This window comes from Cucurbita pepo, chromosome LG16 (assembly GCF_002806865.2).
Source record: "Cucurbita pepo subsp. pepo cultivar mu-cu-16 chromosome LG16, ASM280686v2, whole genome shotgun sequence".
NCBI lineage: Eukaryota > Viridiplantae > Streptophyta > Magnoliopsida > Cucurbitales > Cucurbitaceae > Cucurbita > Cucurbita pepo.
The window spans coordinates 6389354-6412626 of record NC_036653.1 but is presented as its reverse complement, the minus strand read 5'-3'; the positions used below and the strand labels follow the sequence as shown (position 1 = coordinate 6412626).

Genomic DNA, 23273 nt, shown 5'->3' with positions numbered 1-23273 from the left:
TACACGCTTATAAAGAATCGACCCATGAGTCAACTCTATAATCAGAACATCTCGAACATTCATCTATTTGAATACTATCGAGACATAAACCTTTATGTTTCCATGTAAAGTCCTCTGTATAATATGCCGAAAACTGACTAATATAGCAATGAGCACAATGTTGATGCGCTTGTATCTTCCAACATTACTACTGTGACACAGCTCGAGTCCAAACATGGTTGGAGAGGTTAACGAAGTTATTTTTTGAAAATTTAAAATAAAATAATAATTGAGGATCTAAGCTTAAAATTTAAATTAATACAATTTAAAATTCATATCTATAAATTAGAGTGACTCAAAGTTTGACCAAATTGATCCAACCCACCAAAACCGAAGGTGGCCTGGGTTTGTCGTATAGGCCCACCGACAAGGCATGAAGGCTGAAGCCGACCGATTAAATCAAATAAATCCATTAATTATATATTTAGCATTCGAGTATTAAAAAATTTAAATAAAATTGAAGAACTAATTGTTAGCGAGAAAATTGTGGAGTGTTTCTAAAAATTCCTGACCGTTGATTCATTACTTGATACGATTTCCATCTAGTTCAAAAGGTAGCAGCTATATTTTTATTCTTCTAATTACTATTAATTCTTTTATATATATATATATATTACGACCAATTAAGTTGCTAATTTTTCAATCCAACCCTACGTGGGTAAAATACCTATAATTCATTGTTTTATTATTCGAATATTGTTAGATAGGAGGATTTAATAATCTTAAGATATTAACGATTTTTCCTCAGGGATGGAAAGTCATATTTCTACTGTCTAGCACAAGCCATTCATTCTTCTATCTCTATCTACAATTGGTTTTTGAAAAATAATCTATCCCGAAATCAGAAGGCTCGACGATTTCCTGCAACCCCTCAACAAGAAACTAGTAATCTTTCCTATCAATGACTACAATGAACTGTCCCGATATCTTGGCTTCCATATCATAGCAACAAAGGGATGATTACATAGCACAGTAGGCGACTTGACAAAGTTGTGGCTAAATTTATAAAGTGGCTCGAATTCGACCGAGCTTCCATGACCGTGGTGTATATGTTAAAGTCATAGCAAGAGCCATATGCAACTGGTATCGGAAGAGGAATGACATTGACAGAGATAGATGGCTTGTGGTTTACAGCAGTGGTGGAGGCTAACACGAAGTTTAATGGCTTGTGAAGGAATACCAATCGGCTCTTATAAATTTAGAAAGGTTTTAGCATGACCGGTTTGATTTTAAAAAAAAAATATTTGTATTTGTTCGCAATAACTTAGTTTAACTAAGAACAATATTATATTATCCATTTTCGCCAGTTACATATAGCCGTCAGCCTCATGATTTTAGAACACGTCCGGTTAGAGAGAGGTTTCCACAACTTCATAAGATATGTTTTGTTCCCTTCTCCAACCGACGTGAAATCTCACAATTCATCCTTCTTGGAGTCCAGCATCCTCAATAGCAACCACCCAATGACTAACAATGATACAAAGTTAGGAACCGACAATATCTACTAACAATAAACTTAAACTCTTATAGAAGTAAAATAATTTCCCTCTTGGAGTCCAACGTCCTCAACAACACACCACCCAATGACTGACTCTGATGCAATATTTAGAACAACCCTTTCAAATAGATTTCCTTGTACAAAAAACAGATTAAATCAAATATTTTAAAAATACAGAAATGAAATTGAAACTATTGAGACTAATTTAGAAAGTTTTATAAATTAAGTCAAATCTCTTTGAAAATATGGCAAAAAGTGAAGATAAAGAGGGACCTGCCACTTACAGAAACCTTCCTAATAAGTCAAGCAAAACAGACAAATCGAACCATACGACCAGTTCAATTACCAAACGGGATACCTTTCTCAATTCCAATAATAATCATATCAAATTCATTGATTTTGTCTATTATACTCTCCACAAGCTCCTTCCTTCCAAATATTATTCCTAACATAATCCTATGCTCTAATCCATCAAGTATTATTAGCTTTTGAATCACAGTTAGTAGGGCAAACAAAGAACGACACCCCACCCCTCGAACGCGAGATCTAATCCGATCTCTTTCTACTAAAACACGGGAATTACATGGTTCAATAGAAATCAAACAAACAAAAATTGCTGCAACATATTTGTGTTGAACACATTAACAAAGTTGGAACTAAGCAACTCGAGACAATAGTAGTGTAAATGAATAATTAATTTGCAAAAATATACTATATCTGAGAAGGAACTAAACTCAATATCTACTGATTTTTATGGTATACCGAGCAGAATTTTCGTATGAAGAGCGACACATCCACAGAGACACAAGCTTAACCTTAAAGCCAGCCGACGATCCCTCTTGGAAGTTGAGAACTGAGGAAGTCGGCCTACACTCGGTTAATGCTGTATAAAAGAATCAGCCCAGAAATGTCAAGAAAAAATAGGTACACCAGATAGAAGTGCCGTCATAACATTTTTAAGAACATTTTACTCTACTTCTACGACTTCGCAAATATAAATAATAGCCGAACGTGGCTGAATAGATTTCGGGAATGAATTAATTTCAATGGTAGAGGAGTTTATTAAATCCATAAAGTACTAGAGATACTAAGAAACTCGGGTTTAGAAAAGTAGACCAAGAAATGGGAGATACCGAGTCTTTTGGATGCTGCAGCTTTTCATGGCATACTATTGTCCATTGGATAGCTTCCTAGCACTCTCAAAAACGTAGCGAACTCCTGTCAAGCCAATGTTTCATTTCCTATTCACATCCCATTGTTGAAATTTATTTCCTGAATATTATTTGGAAGATCTGAGGAAACGCACCTTTAAATGCCTGAGAGCGTTTTGTGCGTTTTGATCGGCCATTGATGCTTCAAAATCCACATAGAAAAGGTAGTCGAAATATCTGTTAAAGAAAAAAGAAAAGAACAGGAGAGGAAAAGAGGGGAAAAAGGAGGAAACTTCAAATCATTGAAATAACTGGACAATTTCACACTTATGGAGGAACAAATGTATTGGCAAGATTAAAAGTAATATATAGCAGAGGCTTCAATGAATGTACTTTGAAGATCCATTATCATCAGATGCTCGTAGTGGCTGGTTTCGCAAAGGTCGACTTTCAATCTGTTTGAGAAAACAAACGATGCTTAGCTATTGGCCTGCGTGGCAGGTGCCTAGAAAAGAATCACCATAGTCATTAGAAAAAAAAAAAAAAAAAAAAAAAACCTTTGTAAGGTTGATTTGGCGAAGAGCAAAAACCGCAAGTGCCTTGAACAGAATTCCCGGACCTTCCTCTAATGAGAAAACTATACTTGTCTGAAAGGGAAGTTAAACATCTTCAATTTGCTTATTCTAAGCACCATGTCCATGAATACAAAGAAGTAGAGGGCTAACCTTGAATGGCCTATCAGTGCCTGGAATTATGGGCTCCCTTGCTAGCATCAGAAATCGAGTTACATTGTCAGAGTCATCCTAATAAAAGAAAAGAAAATTGGTAACCGGTGCAGCATTAAAATATATGAGCAAGAGAACGATAAATAAATACTTAGGTAACCACCTGAATATCTTCAGCAAGTATATTCAAACCATATATTGATGCGGCCAATGAGCTAGCAACAGCTCCTGCATCTTTCAGATTGTGAAAAGCAACATGCTGCAGAATATCCAAAGTCTCATCAACAATCATTCTGAACAAGCTATCAAAATGATGACAATTCGAATGATATTAACATATGATCATTGGATTATCAAAACTTCTTATAGGGCTGATAAATAAGCATCCACAAAAATCTAACTAGACCGCTCAGAATCCCTTTTGAGCCATTAAAATAACTTGAAGACAAACAAATCATGAGTTTTCAGCAGTGTAGACCATGATAAAATATTATACTAGTAACCCAACGGCAATTGAACAACCAGTGACCAGGTACCTTTGCAGCACCAGCAGTATCGTCCACTGCTTCTCTCACCAATCCCAGCCCTGTCAATGTGTTTTCACACTGAGCAAGAGCCTGAAACAAGAACCATGTTAAGCTTGAAGGAGGAGGAGGGGGGAAGGGGATTTATATATGAAAATATAATAAGACTGCTCTGGTTACCTGTGGATGACTGAGCACCCTTTTCAATTCCTCGATTTTAACACCATGATTGGCCAGTAAACAATGACGAACTGCAAATTTTACCTCACCAACTATATGCAACCTATGTCGAAGCAGAAGATCATAGTTTCTGTGGATGCTTCCACCTAAAGAGTTCTCTATTGGTAAGACGGCTCTGTCGACAATCCATCGCTCAACAGCCTAGAGTGATAAGAAGGATAAACGAATCTTTTAATTATCTTAAATCATATCAAATGGTAATGTAGTTATGAAACAGAATTCTACCTGATTAACCTTATGTGAACATGAGTTACATGTTACTCCTACTTCCTAAAATCTAAAGTACAGATCACGTATAAAATTGAAAGATCATAGTCTATTTCGCTCTTGTGAAATCACGAGTTCAATATTATCTCTAATTTCTATTGTTCTGAAAATTAACGGATCAACTGATTAAAGAAAAATTAATGTTTTAATTTATCCTCAAATTCTCGGAAGGTTGGACAGGGGGGAGAAAGCTTTGATGATTTACTAAGCTGTTCAATAAGTACAAATAAACACACAATTCAAAGTCAAGTGCATAACACGGTGCGACTCATGCGACCAATTCAATGTCAAGGCAAACCAAACAGCCATGGTCATGTTTCAGATTCCCAAGTTCCCTCCGAATAACCGTAATTGAAGCAACTCAAGATGCATTCGTCCAGTAAAATTTTCAGAGTTTGATTACTTACTTCAAAAGCAGCATCAAATTGTTCGCAGGGAACAGCCTCGCAATTCGGATATGCCTTTTCCGCGGCCGACTCGCTGTATGCACCAGAAACCCCCTAAAACCGCACGAACATTCTATCATTCAAATTCAAAGACATGCATTCATATCTAGACCACGAACTTATAACAACGGGGATCATACGGACATAGTCACCTGGTAAGCAACACGAAGGCGAGATCCAGTGGAGACAGAGGACTTGGTCGATGATAGAGGCCCTGCAATACGAACAAGTCGAAAATGAATCCTCAAATCGATTAAACTCCGCGCCACAGTAACATCAGAAATTAAAAAACGAGGGCAAGCAACAATAGAAAGGTACTCGGTAGCGTGCTTGGATCTTTGATTACAACTTCGAAATGAGAATCCTCCATGGCGCTCTGCGTTTCAACGCCCCGGGAATTCTTGTCACTTCCACCATGAAAAACAGATTGACATCGAGAAGAACAGCAAAGACGCTTCCAGCAACAGTGAGAATCAATGGTTAAGTTAGCCCTGCGGTCAGACGGCGATGATCTACTGCAAATATACTGTGAATATGTAGCTATGGAAGATCGTGATATAGAAGCCGCCATTGCCGATGAGAAGCCCTTCACAGATAGAGAGAGATAGGAACGCGGGATAGAGGAAAATCTGTTAGCAGCTTTTACCGTGCAAAATTTTTATGCCCCTATGACAATATTCAATTAAATAATAATAAACAAAACGAGTTTTTTTTTTTTTTTTGTAAGAATTTATTTATTTATTTATTATTATTATTATTATTATTATTATTATTTTGGTAAGATTTTTTTTTTTTTTAAGAGGCCATCTACTCCTATTTTTTACCGTAATAATTTTAAGTCTGCGTGGCACACTCTCTTGTTTTTCTTGTTTTTTACAGTCGGAGTTGGCACACTCTCTTGTTTTTTACCTAATAATTTTAAGTGGCATACTCTCTTATTTTTTACTGTAATTTTAAGTCCTGGTTGGCACACTAAATTTTAAGTCCTGGTTGGCACACTAACTTTTTCTTACTGTAATAATTTTAAGTCCTGGTTGGCACGCTTTATTGTTTCTTACTGTAATAATTTTAAGTCGCTATAGATATGGTTAGTTTTGGTCTGTTAATCATAAAAAAGGTTCAGTTTTAAAAATATTCTTGTCCTCGAGCGCATTTATCACGACCCAGATCCACCGCTAGCAGATATTATCCTATTTGGGCTTTCCCTTTCGGGCTTCCCCTCAAGACTTTAAAACGCGTCTGATAGGGGAAGGTTTCCACACCCTTATACATGGTGGTTTATTCTTCTCCAAAACCAAGGTGGGACATCACAATCCACCCCCATTCGGGGCCCAGCGTCCTCGTTGGCACTCTTTCCTTCCTCCAATCGATATGGGACCGCCCCCAAATCCACCCCCCTTTGGGGCCCAGCGTCTTTACTGGCACACCGCCTTGTGTCTACCCCCATTCGGGGAATAGCGAGAAGGTTGACACATCGTCCGGTGTCTGGCTCGATAGCTCTGATTGGATCAATCTTTCTTTATTTTTTATTTTTTCAAAAAAATAATGTCAAATACCATTTAGATATATTTCTTTTAAGATTGATCGGATCATCAATTTAAACATTTTTAACTCTTCGTTTTTACTATTCGTCTCATATTATGTCATTTCTTCGAATTTAAAAGGGGCTCTTAAAAAATATATAATCAAACACTCAGTCTTAAAATTAAAATTACTTTAATAAAAAAAACAGCTTAAAAAAAACGGAAATAAAGTATTTTAAGCTTAAAACAGTAAATATGTTAAACAGCTCAAACACAAGTAAGATTGAAACAGGACAACCTCTTTAAAAAATTATATTGATTTATTATTATTATTATTATTTTAAAGATTATATTGAAAAATAAAAAACTTTAAAATAATTTTTGTTTAAAAATTCTCCACAAAACTTAACTCCGATAAATTAGTATGAAATCCCGCTTTTACCCTCATAAAAATAAATAGAAAATTTTACAAAAAAAAAAAAGAAAAAGAAAAAAGAAAGAGGTGAGAATGGGAATCTATAAGGTTAGCGTAGCCGAAACCCTAAAGGCCCATTACCAAGAAAAGGCCGGAGGCCCATAACATAGAAGGAAGGCAGAGGCCCATAACATTAGGCCCAATATCACAGCTAAAGGCCCATTACCAAGAAAGGCCGGAGGCCCATAACATAGAAGGAAGGCAGAGGCCCATAACATTACGCCCAAAAATCACAGCAGTGATATCCACAAATCAAGGCATAACTGATGAGGATGATTTTCCTCTAATCATATCATATATTAAATTGATATGTTTGACTTATAGGCGTGCTCGAAAAACACAGTCAATTCAATCAAATTCGAATAGGTTGGGTCGGATTTAAATAAATAAAAATTTAATGGGTTGAATTGGTTCGCTTGTTCCTCTAAAATTAGTTTAGGTGTAATCGAATCCACCCGGTTTTTATCATTAGTTTTATATACACATATATTATTATAATCTTGTTTAATTCTATAACTATTTTTCAATTATTTTTTAAAATAAAATTTAAAGTTTTAAGTATGTAATTTTTTAAAATTATACTTAANAAAGCCATCTCCAAGCAGACACACTTCACCATAACCATCCATTTTCCTCTGCAACATAAACCAATCAATTTAATTTTAAATTAAAAATTTTACCACGGGTGATCCATGAACACCCTTACTTTAACTAGTACAATAATTAAAATGCGAAAAATAAGATGCATTTGTAATATAGACATAGTCATCAGAGGTTGTTGTATGTGAACCGTAGCGTTTTCACTCAAAAATATAAAATGAATCAGTAAAATAAATATTTAATTAATTAAAACTCTAAACTAATACTCCGCTAATTTAAAATTTAAATTTTAAAAAATAAATTAATTTAGACTCTCCACCTATAATTTAATCTATTATTTTTCCAAAATTGTAATAAATATTATCATATAATAATTTTTAAATTAAGTAAAAAGTCGCTATTATTAATTATTGGTTGTTTCCCTTTCCCACATAGTAAGATACGGCTTTGGAAATACTCGGCGCCGATAACTTTTAAAATCGGCACCGGCCACGTTTAGTTTAAATCTACCTGTCTATTTATTTTCTATTTTTATATTTTTAGGTTCAAATATTCTTTTCATCTATTTACTTTTAAATATTTAATTTTAATTCACCTACTTTTATTTTAATAAATGTAGATTTAAATATTTTATAAAGTTTTTTTATTCAACCTTATCCAATAAAGTTAATAATTTCATTAATATATATTTTCAAAATTCAAAGAAAAAATATCCTTTATAATAAAAGTTTTTTTAGAAAATTAAATTAAGTAGTAAGGTTAAAATTGATATTTAACCTAATTTTTATTTATTCTAATTTCAAATTTTGTAATACCTTTTAATAAATTTGTTGATGGTAGTATTGTAATAAAATTTAATACAAGATTTAATAATTAAATAAATACTAAATTTTCATTTTTTTCCCAATAATAAAATTAAAATTAAGTAAAAAAAGCCATGCACGTCTAGAAGATAACAATAAACATGGCGTTATGTTACTCTATAGTTTTTTTTAAAATATTTAAATTTTTAGTCAATATTTTAAATATTTTTTAAGATAAAATAAAACAAGATAAAAACGGCCGTAAGCGATTACTTATAAACTTAAATAAATAAATAAATAACAAATGGTTATCCAATTACACTTTAATGGTGTGTTTTAAGCGGACGTTCTTATTTATATTTACAAGTCTCGTATTGATAACCCGACCCATAGCTTCGTAAAAAAACATAATTTTTTTTTCTTTTCAAAATTATGCTATTGGTTGCAATTGTCATACAATATCACTATATATATAGGAAAAGAAATTGACGTTGTGAATGGGACAAAATTTACAATTATGACCTTAGAAGACTTATAAACATTTTATTTTCCTTTTCCAAATTGATTTTATTCTTTTACATACATAAAAACATTCATATGGAACAAATATTGTGTATATGAATTACGTTGAATTTAATTCAATTCAACTCGTGACTAAAATGATAAATAGGACCATTTTCATTAGATACCAAAACGGAGGTCTGCTTGAATAGAGATAGGATTTTTCTAATTAATATTTAAAATAAATATTTTTTTAGAGTCATTTTCTCGTATAATTTTTTTTATAATAAATAAATTTAATAAAAACGACTAAAAAAGTCAACGAGTTAAAAGTAATTAGATTTATTTGTATGTGAAATTTTCATTATTATATATATTTGTTTTAAAACGAGGGGATTATTAGATAAAATAAGTAAATAAAAAATTGGAGAGATAAGGTTGTAATTAAATAAAAATAGGAGGGTAGAAATGTAATTTGAATATGTTTTGGGGATTGGGATTGGGATTGGGAAAGTAATATTCTTTGCTTGAAGGGGAGGAGAAGAGTGGGGACCACAGTAAAAGGCCCAATGGGCCCATTTGGAATAATTTTGACGAAGCACTTGCATCATACGACGACCACCACCACCACCACGCCAATTGCCAGTTTGGATTTATTCCATTTTCCCACTCACCTCATAAATCACAAACTCGAAGGAGATTTAATTAAAAAAAAAAAAAAAAAAAAAAAAAAAAANAAAAAAAAAAAAAAAAAAAAAAAAAAAAAAAAAAAAAAAAAAAAAAAAAAAAAAAAAACACGTGGGACCAAACATTTAATATATCAATAGTAAAAATAAATAAATAAAAATTCAAATGTTGAATTTCTATGTATTTTTTAAATATTTTAATACTATATAAAAATATGCATGGAAATGGACGTGAAATTTCACAATCCACTTATTTGAAGCATAGTATTCTCAGCGTTCTCATTAGCACACTGGCTCATAATCTATTCATTGGGGCCTAGTGTTCTTGCTGACATACTAGTTCACAATCCACCTTTTGGGAGCCTAGCGTTCTTGTCGTCTCACCATCCAGTTTCTGGCTATGATACTAGAGCGCCCAACCCCTGATATACTAGTTCACAATCCACCCCTTGGGGGCCTAACGTTCTTGCTGACACACCGTCCAGTATCTAGTTATGATACTAGAGCGCCCAACCCCTAGCATACTAGCTCACAATCCACCCCTTTGGAGGCCTAGTGTTCTTACCGCCACACCGTCCGATGTCTGGCTCTAATACTATAACGCTCAACCCCCACCATTAGCCGATATTATCTTATTTAGGCTTTTCCTTTCGAGTTTTCCCGTTAAAGTTTTTAAAACACATTTATTAGGAAGAAAGTTTCCACACCCTTACAAAAAGTGGTTCGTTTCTCTCTCTAACCGTTGCCGGCACACCGTCCGATGTCTGGCTTTAATACTATAGCGCTCAACCCCACCATTAACAAATATTATCTTATTTGGACTTTCCCTTTCGAGTTTTCACCTTAAAGCTTTTAAAACACATTTATTACGAAGAAATTTCCACGCCCTTACGAAAGAATGATTCGTTTCTCCTCTAACCGACGTGGGATCTCATAATAAAATAATAATAATAATAATAATAGCGTTGTCGAATAAATAAATAAATAATAAAAAAAGGGAAATGGAATTGAGATCCGACCGGATGTTTGGAGGAAGGAAGACTGAAACAGTGGATGAGAATGGGAAGATTCTTTTCTTAGCCATAAGAAGAAGAACCCAACCCAACCCCATGTTTTTCAATGCACACATTCCCATAATTTATCACTTTTGCTTTAATTAATAATAATAATATTATTATTTTAAATAAATATACAAAAAAACAAATATTTTGTATATATATATATATATATATATATTTTGTTTGACCGATGGAATTTGACCAACCAACTACCACAATGACTAATCATCCAGGCCCATGGGCCCACTCCTACTCTTTGGCCCACCACCTCATTTATGTCCGCTCTCTCATTATATTATTTTCCTTTTTCTTTGAAAATAATAAAAACAAAAACAAAAAATAATAATTATAACAACAGAACTTTGCTTGGGATCCGAAGAATAAAAGACTGTCGTACTGAGTGAAATTTCAGTCACTGTTTTTGCAGCTTCTTTCCTTTACTTCCTATATATATATATATATATAATATGTATATTTTAAATTAATATTAGTTTTTGTAATTATTTTTCTTTTTGTATTTTTTTTAAACTATAATCATAGGAGCTAAAAGAAATTAAGCATTTAATATTTGAGTTAATTTTCTAAAATATTTTAAATAAGGGAAGTAAAATAGCAATAAGCATAGGTCATTAATGGAGGGATTATGGCTAATTAATTAGTCTTTAATAAAGTTAAGAATATATTATTTTTGTAGTTAATGAATAATGATAGCACAAATGAAAGCTTAAATATTGATTAAGTTGATTAATTAATTAATAATTAAGGTGTCTCCCACTTAATTATCTCATGATTAAGGCTATGAAAGGCAAAGATTCTATATTTGTAATTTTGAACCCTCAATTATTATCTTTTGTTTCGAGGCATGAAACAAATGTTCCATAGTGTGCTTCATATATATATATTTTTTCTACACCTAGCATTGCCGATCTTGTCCCAACACAATCGTACACTGATTTCTTCGAATAATTTATTTTATTATAAAATTTGTCATATGTGTTTATCGTGTCTTAATCAAGGGAATTTTTTTTGTTCGAGGAATAAAATTACAGCCAGCCGTACAAAATTAAGATATCGGGAATCAATCTGTTTTGAACTTGATTGTTTAAATTGGTAAGTAATTTTCGAAAGCAGTGTGTAACAAAAAAGCACTGTCAACAAAACATTCGTTATAATGGTGTGGAAATCTCTGCCCAAAAGAGCTGACGATGATACGTAACGAGTTGAACTTTGGCTATTACGATCATATATATATATATAGATTGATAGGGTTTTCGTATACTTACAAAATGGGGAATGAGGCTAGATAAAGTAAAGGTAAGCTTAATTTTTTGTTTTTATTTATTAATTTGATTAAAAAACTAAAGAGGCTAGCTTGATCACTGACCAAATAATGTTTGGCCAAACATAGGAAAAAATGTTGGGTTGTACCTCATATATTTTTATAAAAAATAGGAATTTTAAATATTATTTTATTTTATTTATAAAAAATAGAAATTAAATGGGATTTAATAATTTCAGAAGAAAAAAAAATCTTATTTGGAAGAAACAAAAATGAATTCGATTTTAATTTTTAATTTTTTAATTGATGAAACGTCAAGTAGCAATCACTGTACGATATTCAAACAGCAATCTCACAAAAGACACGACAGAAAGCAAACCAAAGACTTTTATTTATTTATTTATAATAATAATAACAAAAATAAAAAATAAAAAAATAATAATTTATTGAATAATGAAAACAGAAGACAGTTCCGTAAATGGTGGACCATTTTCATCCTCCTTTTATAAATAATTGAAAGCTCTTCTCGCTTTTGTTCGCTAATCGTTAGATGTATGATTAAAAAGTACATCCAATAATTACAAAACTAATAATTACATGTTGTGTATTTAATTTAATTTAATTTAATTTATAAAATAAACTCGATTATCCAGCTGTAAATTTGGCTAGCCCAAAACACTATATAAAGCTAATTATTTATTTTAAAAGAATTAAATAGGTAAGAGAAAAATAAAAATAATTATTTGAGGTATAAAAATGGATATATATATATATATATATATAAAAGGAGCATAGGGATTAGGATGATAAGATCGTCTGTCATTGTCAATCAATGGCCCAAAACCCATCATTATTACCTCAACTCTACTCATCACTCATCACTCATCATTCAAACCAAACCATCAATCATAAATTTCCTTTCATTCCTCAATTTAATTCATATCATTATGAGATGAGTTTCATAGTTTTGAAAGAGAAGTTTTTACATTTTTATTAGAAATGCTTATATATTTATAATTAATGTTTAGCGTACTCGTTGGTATAGTGTTTCGTGTCTGGCTTTAACAATTTAAATATATATATTTTTTTAATTTAAGTTTTATTTGCTAGTTGAATCAGTACAGTACATTCATCGAGAATGTGTAAGTTTGTCTTATCTTTTCTCACTCGAGGACAAAAGTGGTTGGAATCTATATAATTAGGTATTGTATTGATGCTCATTAATTAACCTTGCTTGCATTAAGAAAATCAAATATAAACCGCCTATAATTATGCACTTTAATGTATTAACTAACTCAAACAAATTGGCCAATTCCAACCAGAAAGCTATTGAACTGAATAAATAGGAATATTACAGTCGGATTCAAGTAATGAAATATTCTTTATAAAAGGGTGTGAAAATCTCTCTCTAATAGACACATTTTAAATCTGTGAGGCTAACGGTGATACGTAATAGGACAAATACAGACAATAGTTACACATAGTATCAGAACTAGACACCGGGTGGTGTGCCAGTAAGGACGCCAACCCCTACAGGGATTGATAGTGAGATCCTATATTGGTTGAAGAGAAGAACGAAAAATTTCTTATAAAAGTGTGGAAACGAGGATACTGGCCTATAAGGGGGTGGATTGTGAGATCCCACCTTAGTTTGAGAAGAGAACGAAACATTACTTATAAGGGTGTGGAAACGAGGTTAAACATTACTTATAAAGGTGTGGAAACGAGAATGTTGGCTCTAAAGAGAGGTAAATTGTGAGATCCACGTTAGTTGGAGATGAGAACAAAACATTTCTTAAAAGTGTATGGAAACTTGTTTATTAAGTTAACGTCAATACATAACATACCAAAATTGACAATACTTACTAGCAATAGGCCTCCCGGTATTACAACCCTTAAAATATATATAAAAATATAATGTAAACTAATTAATGCACAATAATTTTGATAAAAAAAACTATATAAAAAAACCACTAAGATCTTAAAACAACAATGGTACTGATATTCTTATTGCTAGGGGAATATAAAAGTTGTATATTCTGTGAGAGAGAGAGAGAGAGAGAATTCTTCCTAGGAATGGATATATAATATAATAATGGAGACATTCTTATATGATATTATATGTAATCTTTGTGGGTTGATTTTTTAAAATATTTTAATGGGGGTGGGAAAAGGACAAGGGAGGCACAGGCACTGGGGTTTGGTGGCTAATGGACCAGTTGAGGGTCGCAGAGGTTTTGGCGATGGATTGCCGGTGATTAATGGAGCCGTATAGGGTCCACTAAATAGTTGCATTCCACGCCACTCNCCCCCCCCCATCTAAAGAATTCTGGGTTCCTGTGCCTTTCGCCTCATTTCAAACCGTTTCCAGACCAGATACTGATATCGAGACAGTAATGATGAGATCAGGTTGCCTGCCCCTTGCCCCTCTCTCTCTCCCTCTCCCTCTCTCCCTGTATTGGGGGTGTTCCCTGTTCCTTCCATACCTCTATATATCTCCCTGCCTTACTCCATCCTCAACAAACCTCTCTCTCTCTCTCTCTCTCTCTCTCTCTAGCAAAGACAAAGGTCTCTGTCTTCAAACTTCATTCATTCTGCTGGTTACTTGAATGGATCATGCAAGTGGACAACACCAAGTAAGCATATGAGACATAGCTTCTCCTCATCTTTCATTACCATTCTCTACATGTCCCTTTCTAAACTCTAAATGTGTTTACTTTCACTTTCAGGAAACTCAAACTCAACCACAACCACTGGAGAACATGCTAGCCATATCATGTCCAAAAGTACAGCAAGAGAACAGAAAGCCAATGAGGCCACAGCCAGAGCAAGCTCTGCGTTGCCCAAGGTGTGATTCAACCAACACTAAGTTCTGCTACTATAATAACTACAGCCTCTCCCAGCCTAGGTACTTTTGCAAGTCCTGCAGAAGGTATTGGACCAAAGGGGGCACTCTTAGAAATGTTCCTGTGGGTGGTGGCTGCAGGAAGAACAAAAGACCTTCACCTTCTACTTCACGTTCTTCATCTCCTTCTTCTAAGAGACCCCACGATCAAGCTGCTAATTCTAGCCGTTTAATGCTCAATGATACCCATCTTCCGGCATCCTTAGCCTTTGAGTCCACTGATCTAAGTCTGGCATTTGCTAATCTCCAACATCAATCTAATAGGCAACAGATGGGTCTTTTTGATAGCCACAACTTTCAAAATTTGTACTCTGGGGAGGTTGAAAATGGTGGGTTCCCTAATTTTGAAAATTATAACAGCAGCGCTGTTGCATCCACAGCAATGAAGCAAGAGATGGTTGGCAATGGAGATCAAAATATGGTTTTGTGGGGATTTCCATGGCAGTTCAACAGTAATGGAGATGGGAATTACATGGGTGATCTTGATTCTGGAAGAGATGGCTGGAATTTCAATGGAAATGGAATAGCTTCATCTTGGCATGGGCTTCTCAACAGCCCTCTAATGTAAGGCCTCGGGTGGATTTGTTTTGACATATAACTAAACAAAGTACTTCAATTCCCTGTAATATTTTGATCTTATCAAACCTTTGATCTAGTCATTTCAGTGTTCTGGTTAGAGAAAGCAAAGTTAAACTTGGATAAGCTCTTTTCTTTCACTTGTTTATCTGTTCATCCTAATGTGATTTTTTCGAGATCATGATAAATTTTCTAATGCTTTTCCAACTAATACAGTTTCAAGCGGCCCGTGGATTACTTACATGGTTTAAAAGAACAACAAAACAGAGTCATTTCAAGCTGTTCTAAGCTTCTCAAATTATCCAATTGACTCTAATACCATTCGTTTGTACATATCAAAACATATGCTTAACTAGCAACTACAAGCTTCCAACAATATAAATTTGCACAGAATCAACAGAACCCAACGGAAATTGAAGTTAAACACAAAAGAAAAGAAGAGAAAGACCAATAATTAAAATTCCTTGAAACCATATCCAAACTGAAGATGACATTTCATAATCTAGGCAGTAGTCTGAACGCCGGGTAAGTACAATAAGGGTGGCTGCTACAGAACTTTGCATTTTTAATAAGTGTTGTTTTCAAGATATTCTGCCATGATTACTGCTAGTATATCTCTAAAATCTCTAAAATCCAGCCCCAATATTAAAACCCACCTAGTGGCAGAATTATTTTATAATAATTCACAAGGGTCGGTAGGAACAATCAGGGTCTCTTTCCAATCCAAACGGGTTAGAATTTCAGCAAGAATAAGCACCGATTTCAGGGTAGATTTTTCTCCAAGTTCGCAGACAAATCAAATAGAGAAGATTTGGGCGTGAGAGAACAGTCAACAGTTTGATTTGATTTGAAAATTAAATTACGCGTGCCTGAAACTGTATGTATTTTCGATGGGGCATTTCGTCAAACATGTAGTGTGCAATAACAATGACTTACAGAGATCTTCGGCGGAAAGCGGCATAGCCATTGGAGAAAGGCGGCTGCTGCTGCTACTGCTGCTACTGCTGCTGCTCCTGTTCCACGACAAATTACGGAATCTTCCAAGTTCCGAGTGAGGCTGTTTGCCTATTCAGATTGAACCGATAAAGGATCCGCAGAGTCTATCCGCCCATATTACCGCTAATATGATGACAAGGTTTTCGAGGTTTGAATACGATAAAACTAATTGAAAGGCCCGTCTATGGGTATCGGGTTCCGCGCCTTTATTTATTTATTTATTTATTTATTTAAATCGGATTAAGGTTTATAATAATTACTGATTAGTTGTGTGTTTTTTTTTATATAATAATTCTTAATTACGGATTAGAAAATTATTAGTCCCGTGATTTGGTTTATAATTTTATTTAATCCAAGTAATTTGATGAGAGATAAAAGAAAAATAATTGTTACAAAAAAATTGAAAAAATATAAATAAGAAAAAGGAATATTATATTATATTATATTTTTTAATTTTTAAATCTTACTTTTATATATGATTATCTCTTAATTTAGATTTTAGTCTTTTAATTATTTCATGTCCCTAATTACAAGCTAATTAAGATGATCATTTGATTTAACTTTATAAATTGTCCTTAAACAATTTTTTACTAACCTATAAAAACTTCGGTTTTTATTTTTACTTTTTTACTTGGTCAAAATTTTAATATAATAAGGGAACATAATCTTGAAGACCAACTTGAAATTAACTTTAAATCATAGAAATAAATATGTATTTATGGGGAAAAAATATTTTTGAAGAAATACTTGAATAAAGTTTAGAACATTTTATTTGAAAATTATTTAAAAAAATATCTTTAATACTTTTATTTATAAAACTACTTTTAAGAGCTCTTTTGCAAGACATCATAAAATGCTTCATATCAATTTGCACCAAGGAAAAAAAAAAAACTTTTAAACTAAAAAAATTTGACAGGATAACTTTTAAAAAATTATAGGAAAATTATTTTTTAGTTTCATTTAGTTCTTAAATTTTAAAGTTTCTCTTTTTTGAGTTTATATTTTATTTAGTTTCTAGATTTCTTGTACGTTTACCCTGAATAGCACTTTCTTTGAGGTTATTTTTTAATTAATAAATGAAAAATAATTATGACGTAAAATTATAATTGATTCTAATAATAGAAAAGAAAAATCTAATTATTTTTAATTAATTAATAAAATAATCTGTGTTTATGGCTTACTAGTTTTCCTCTTTATAGATTTGATTTTGGAAAAAAAAAAAAACAATCATTATTTTTATAATATTTGTTTTGGGTCTCATTGGAAATATATATATATATATATATATATATATATTTCTTTTGGACTAAATGAAAAAGGACCAAAATACCTCCACACTATCCCCATGAATGATGGCATCGCTACAATAAGACCACACCACCAACCATTTACAATAGTCGACCAGTAATAAAATTTTAAATATAAATTTAAAATTGTTGGTTTATAGTGTACCTAGGTCATGTGGTCTAAGTGAGCTACTTTGTAGAACATACGTGTGTCACAGTATATGTGAGTGTGCCGAGACGAATGTTTCGGGCGACTTCTTTTAAAATGGATTTTCCAAGGATAGTATCGAGCGGCACAGGTGTGCCAGTGTTGCGCCCCAGCCTGCGTGTTGGAGGTTGCTACATACACCCATTATCCGGCACGGTATCTGTAAATGACACGGCATGGGCACAAGAGGGCCAATACCTTGATAGAACGGATGGATAGATGTGTACGAGAAGTCCCGATGAGATGAACGACACGCGGGCCCATTCTCGATGGCATGACCGAACGAGTTATAATGACTGACGACATCCCGAGACTCGAGATGGCGTCAAGACATATGGACCCTATCAACGGGGATCAAGATGACAAGATTACAAGATGAGATGCGACGTATTGAGAGACCTTGGCCCCGCGCAGAGACAAGGTTGGGCCAAATGACTTAGTCTAGTGTTGAGGCAAGTTGGATGTGTCGTAGACAGTTGAACATGCATGCGCAAGCGGCGTGTGTGGTTGAACCAGCTTGGATTCCAAGCAAGCGAGGAGTTGCATTTAAGACGAACCCTAGAACCAAGCCCTTCACTACCAACCATATTATAGCTGTGGTTCAGGAAAGACAAGGGCAATACAAGACTGACCAAGTTAGTACTGCCCCAGCAATCCAATCAAGGATGTACGAAAGCGCCAATTCATGATTGATTATGTTCTTGTAGGATTATCATCCTCTGACCCAATAATATCTCTGAAAATAAGAGAAGAATCGACAGCATATGATAGTGTTATTAAGCCCCATGATTCATGGACGTGAAAAGGCTAGACTAGACATTCACTCTAGAATCAACAGAAGAATCAATCCAAGACAAAACTTCCTGAAATTAACACAATAACAGAAGCTGTTCTCATTGCAAAGAAAATCATGCTTGATAATCAAGTCTCAACAATAGAATTGCAGTGCAAAAGTTTCTATTACCCGACCCAATAATCTAACTTAACTCGTGATTCGTTGTCTCTGGCAAGAAGAGAAGAAAATGGAGACATAATCTACCTTAGCTTAAGACCTTGGCTTCTCCTTCTTTTCCTTGAAAAGAGCAAGAAGAGATACACCTGAAACCTTCACCACCTTAAATCTGACACCGGGAATATCACCGACAGCGTGTCCTTTTCGACCAAATCCAGCAATGAGAACCTCGTCCTGTTCATGCCAATAAATATTAAGTAAAATAGAGGATAATAGTAACGAAAATCCCAAGCTTCCCTCGAATACTTACATTCTCTTCAATGTAATTTAAGCAACCATCGTTCGGAACAAACGCCGCAATCTTCTTCCCGTTCTTAATAAGCTGAACTCTAGCACACTTTCTGATAGCAGAGTTAGGCTGCTTAGCCTCAATACCACTGCACATTGCACCAGAAAACTATTTATTAAATGGGATTTTGCTAATCGCCTCAGAAAAGAACAGCAGCAATAAAATCATCTTACATCTTTTCTAGAACAATGCCTTTGGCATGGGAAGATCCGGCAAATGGTTTCTTCCATTCATTTCCAAGATGGGATTTCTTGTACGCTTTGTCAGCCCACCTTTGTCTTCTACGGTGGGACTTCAGCTTGCGTCCCGCTCCCATTCCACGTGTTTTCCTGTAAGATGTTACTACTACTTTAACAAAGAGAATTCAGCTGCAGATTTCAACAGATCAAAGACCATTTTCCCAGTTCCCTGAAAGCCTCGTCAATTTTGCCTCTAGATTTAAGGCTATTAACTAATAAAACATTTAGCAGTTTAATCGAAGTCATAACGATGTTCATACCATCAAGAATGCTTGTACTAAGCAACGCCAACCTTTCCAGTGGTAAAGAATCGACATCGATTGTTCAAAATGGAGTAAAAATTCGTTAAATTAAGCTAGAATCATAGCCACCAACTTGTTCACATTAAAATTAGGCGCACAGTCGTATCCTACAACCTTAAGCCAGATACAACTACTGTTCTTCCAACATGTAGAACGATAGTAACGAAACAATAAGGAAATAAATCGGCGACTCCCGTCAACAGAGTAACTTCTACTTTTCGATCTTCTAAATGGATATGGTCCAGTAAAGCCAAGCAAATCTCGACTAAATTGTCTATTTCTTTCCCTAGAACATTCATCTCGATAAACAATTCGGGAACACCAAAATAGGATGGAAGGAGGACATACCCCATGGTGAGTGAGAGAAGAGGATCTTCAAGTAAGGTAGTGAAGTTCCGACGCCGGTAGAGACGATGCTGGTTTGATGAGGCCGCCGCACCGTCTGTGAATGAGAAACCCTAGGCTTGGTGCGTAGCTTTTATACTGAGGTTCTTCGCTAAGCCAATCCTCGCTGAAATACAACTAATTTGCCACGTCGGCATCGCCTTGTTAATTTTCTTTTTTCTTTTTTTGAGAATTTCTTGTTGTAAATTGCAAATTAATAAATAAAATTAGTTTCCCATGTTATATGTTATTATCAATTTAATCTTTTTATTTTTTTTAATAACGGAAGAAATTGATTTTTCCCTAAATTTGACTAGAAGATTATTCAAGATTATCGAGATATCAACTTGTACAGCCTACACTCCTAGATCTCGAGCGCTACTTTAACACTGTTTTTTTTGGCAACTCATAGTGAAAATAGTAGAAGAGGGCTTCTCACTATAACTTTCGACTCACTGCCAAAAGCTCCGAAACCTACTCGTTATAATGAATTTTAAATGAAAAGTGTCAGCACGAACTAGCTGGGATTTTTTTAGGTCACCTTGCAGCCCCTTCGTGTTTCTCTAAAGGGCAAACATCGGCACAATAAGCTTATGGATGAGAGATGAGACAACTTTTTTCGTTGTCTTTTTCGAATTCCTTTTCCCCGAGTGTGAATCATGATAAAGGGAAAAATCTCTAAATTTAGTGGAAAACCCGCTACTAATTAAACTAAGTTGAAGTCGAGATAGGAATTAGAGGCAATGGAATTGCAAAACATACCTTGTTGGAGAGGTTCACGTTTTGAAAAAAATTCGAGACCTTGTTTACTTAGTGATTAATTCATAAAAATCAACATAAATCATTTGAACATGTTAAGTTATGCTTCTTAAGAAAATTCAAAGATTGAGCCATCAAAAAAAGGAAGGTGCACTTTCGTTAAGATATAGTCTTGATTCATTCATGTACCTCTCATTTACTTGGACGTCACATATAGAGTGACGAATCAAAATCTGGATAGTCAATAGCTCCTCTAACTTTGTCGATACATTCTGAGAGAGGTCTCTCCAGAGCGTAGAAGCAACAACTAAATCTAGAAATCTAGCATCAAATATGAACAAGATTTAGAAAGTCTTTTCCCAACCACGGGGAATATTTGGAGGCTTCTAGGGAATACAACCCCTAGCACAGCAAGCACTCCAAGAGGCTCAACCGAGAGAAGGCTTGAAAAATGAGGAAAGATTGCAGATTCTCCAATGAGGAGAGTAACAAATGAAGATGCTCTGTCTATATAATGAGATATTTTAAACTAATAGTTAGTCAAATACCAAATGTAACGGCCCAAGTCCACCGCTAGTAAATATTGTCCGCTTTAACCCGTTACGTATCACCGTTAATCTCACGATTTTAAAACACATCTACTAGTGAGAGGTTTTCACACTCTTATAAGCAATGCTACGTTTTCCTCTCCAACCTATGTGGGATCTACTATGGATACCAAACAAGTCTCGTAGAGGTGATCCAAGAAGAGCTAGAGGAACATGTCTCAGACAATAATGTTGCCTCAATCAGTCTATTGTTTGTTCATCAATTCCAATGGGGGAATCAAAGAAAACCTAGCTATCAACAAAAGATGAACTCTCCAAGAAAGGATAGTACAGAAGGAGTACTCACAATCGAGCTAGATACTTACTCAAATGTTAAGAATATAAATAAAAGATCAAAGAGATCCTACCTAGAGTAAACTTTTGAGTATAGCAATAATCTGTTGGTAGTCACTTCTAGGATCTCATGTTAATTCCTGAACAATATGTGTATTTTCTAGCAATTCCTAAGTAATTGGAAGAACATGATTATGACATTATATCATCTTCAAAATCCATCTGAAACTAGACCTGTTACGAAGCTCTAGATAGTTGATTTTCATTGTAATGAAGAACACTCAGAGATTATCCAAAAAACAAAAGAAGAGCGTAAATTATATCTTACTTGGTATGTTTCACACTTTTTCAGGATTTTCGCGGCACTGTTCTGGACTCCATCTTGTAACTGTGCGCTCTTCAATGGAGTAATTGTCCAAACAAGAAGGAGAAACAGAACCGCTTCCATTATCATTGACGCTAAGAACTAGCAGCGTTTTTGCAACGCTTCCACAAAGCCGAATTGTGCATAAAAAATCAGACCAAACTCTTAATCGCACATTTTCATTGCTGCCTTCTCCTTCGGACAACACAAGAACAGCAAATTCAGAGTGGACGAGAGCCGGATGGTGACGATAAGCCACAAAATCAACGCCATATTGAGATCCAGGTCTCACAATCCAATTCTTCATTCGAAGATGTTGATAAGCCATGTAAAACTCAGGGAATGTAGCCTTTTGCGACTTCATATCCTGCCACAGCTCTTGAACATTCTTTTCACGATCTTGTCCATCGACAATTTTGAGGCAATTCAAATGATAGGACAAGTAAAAAGCCTCCTCCATTCCGAATTGAAACCATTGCTTATCCTTCTCGGCGGTAATAATTGTTCGGCCGAAACAAGCGCGATTAAGAAGATCGGTTTGTTCTTCATCGGCTTGATAAAGTATACTACAACCAGATAATAATCCTTGCGCGTCCGACTGTGTCAGAAGAGATTGAAGCTGAAGTACAATCTTCGACATGGGATCTGCTAGAGCTCTGGCTTCTGAAGCCTTCCCTTTCCATCTCGGCCTCATTTCGCCGGCGGTGAAACAGTGAAATCGACGGCGTTCGAATGTCGAGTAAGAATAGAAGATGAAGGAGGAGGAGGGGGAGGAGAGGAGTTATGGGCCTGCTCGTTCAAGTTGAGGTGAACATTGGCTCATGAACATGACTGAGTCGATGACCAAACCACTGGCACCGGTTCATAAAATTGGACAGTCCAATGCCTATGGTTGCCAAAACTAGCGAAATTACGGCTAGGGTTCTTTTAGTACAATAACGGGTTGAAATTAAAACCTAATTCTTGATTAAACTTGTCAAGTTACTGTATAAGTTACTGTATAAAACAGTATCTCGTCTCATTCTCTTGAACTTTGTATATGCCTCATCTTAACTTCAATGTACATTTTTGGTGTGTGAGATGATGCACCGTCCTCCTTAGTCATATCATGACACTTCTCAATCTTGGCTCTCACGTGGCTGGATACACATCACTTGAGGGTTGCCCCTTGCCTGTCTTGATGTGTAGGGTCACAACCTACTTTCTCCTCCTCGGTCTCATCATGACACTTTTCAATCTTGGGTCTCACGTGGCTCA

The 23273-nt window shown here is 34.6% G+C and overlaps 4 protein-coding genes across 5 annotated transcripts; 1 reads left to right on the top strand and 3 right to left on the bottom strand.

Annotated features, from left to right (window-relative positions):
* Window positions 1-2070: 2070 nt before the first annotated feature.
* On the bottom strand, window positions 2071-5544 carry LOC111776829 (arogenate dehydratase/prephenate dehydratase 2, chloroplastic). The gene is made up of 12 exons (XM_023656211.1): window positions 5209-5544; window positions 5043-5104; window positions 4852-4944; window positions 4118-4318; window positions 3950-4030; window positions 3577-3672; window positions 3414-3491; window positions 3246-3335; window positions 3082-3143; window positions 2844-2925; window positions 2671-2755; window positions 2071-2420 (listed from the first exon to the last, which is right to left on the bottom strand). Exons 1-11 carry the CDS (start codon window positions 5459-5461, stop codon window positions 2696-2698), a joined length of 1158 nt encoding a protein of 385 aa, XP_023511979.1. The 5' UTR covers window positions 5462-5544; the 3' UTR covers window positions 2071-2420; window positions 2671-2695.
* An 8646-nt stretch (window positions 5545-14190) lies between these two features.
* On the top strand, window positions 14191-15507 carry LOC111776842 (dof zinc finger protein DOF5.3-like). The gene is made up of 2 exons (XM_023656230.1): window positions 14191-14451; window positions 14545-15507. Exons 1-2 carry the CDS (start codon window positions 14425-14427, stop codon window positions 15286-15288), a joined length of 771 nt encoding a protein of 256 aa, XP_023511998.1. The 5' UTR covers window positions 14191-14424; the 3' UTR covers window positions 15289-15507.
* Window positions 15508-18637: 3130 nt separating this feature from the next.
* Window positions 18638-20104, bottom strand: LOC111776859 (40S ribosomal protein S23-like). Its single transcript, XM_023656256.1, has 4 exons — window positions 19977-20104; window positions 19261-19416; window positions 19049-19175; window positions 18638-18972 (listed from the first exon to the last, which is right to left on the bottom strand). Exons 1-4 carry the CDS (start codon window positions 19979-19981, stop codon window positions 18832-18834), a joined length of 429 nt encoding a protein of 142 aa, XP_023512024.1. The 5' UTR covers window positions 19982-20104; the 3' UTR covers window positions 18638-18831.
* On the bottom strand, window positions 19976-22988 carry LOC111776849 (tRNA-splicing endonuclease subunit Sen2-1-like). Of its 2 annotated transcripts, none has more exons than XM_023656240.1 (2): window positions 21981-22988; window positions 19976-20139 (listed from the first exon to the last, which is right to left on the bottom strand). In XM_023656240.1, the coding sequence occupies exon 1, from the start codon at window positions 22708-22710 to the stop codon at window positions 21991-21993; it is 720 nt and encodes a 239-aa protein (XP_023512008.1). In that variant the 5' UTR covers window positions 22711-22988; the 3' UTR covers window positions 19976-20139; window positions 21981-21990. The 2 variants fall into 2 exon arrangements, with proteins under 2 accessions (XP_023512008.1, XP_023512007.1); XM_023656239.1 differs by having other exon boundaries at window positions 19976-20150; window positions 21981-22987.
* Window positions 22989-23273: the final 285 nt, after the last annotated feature.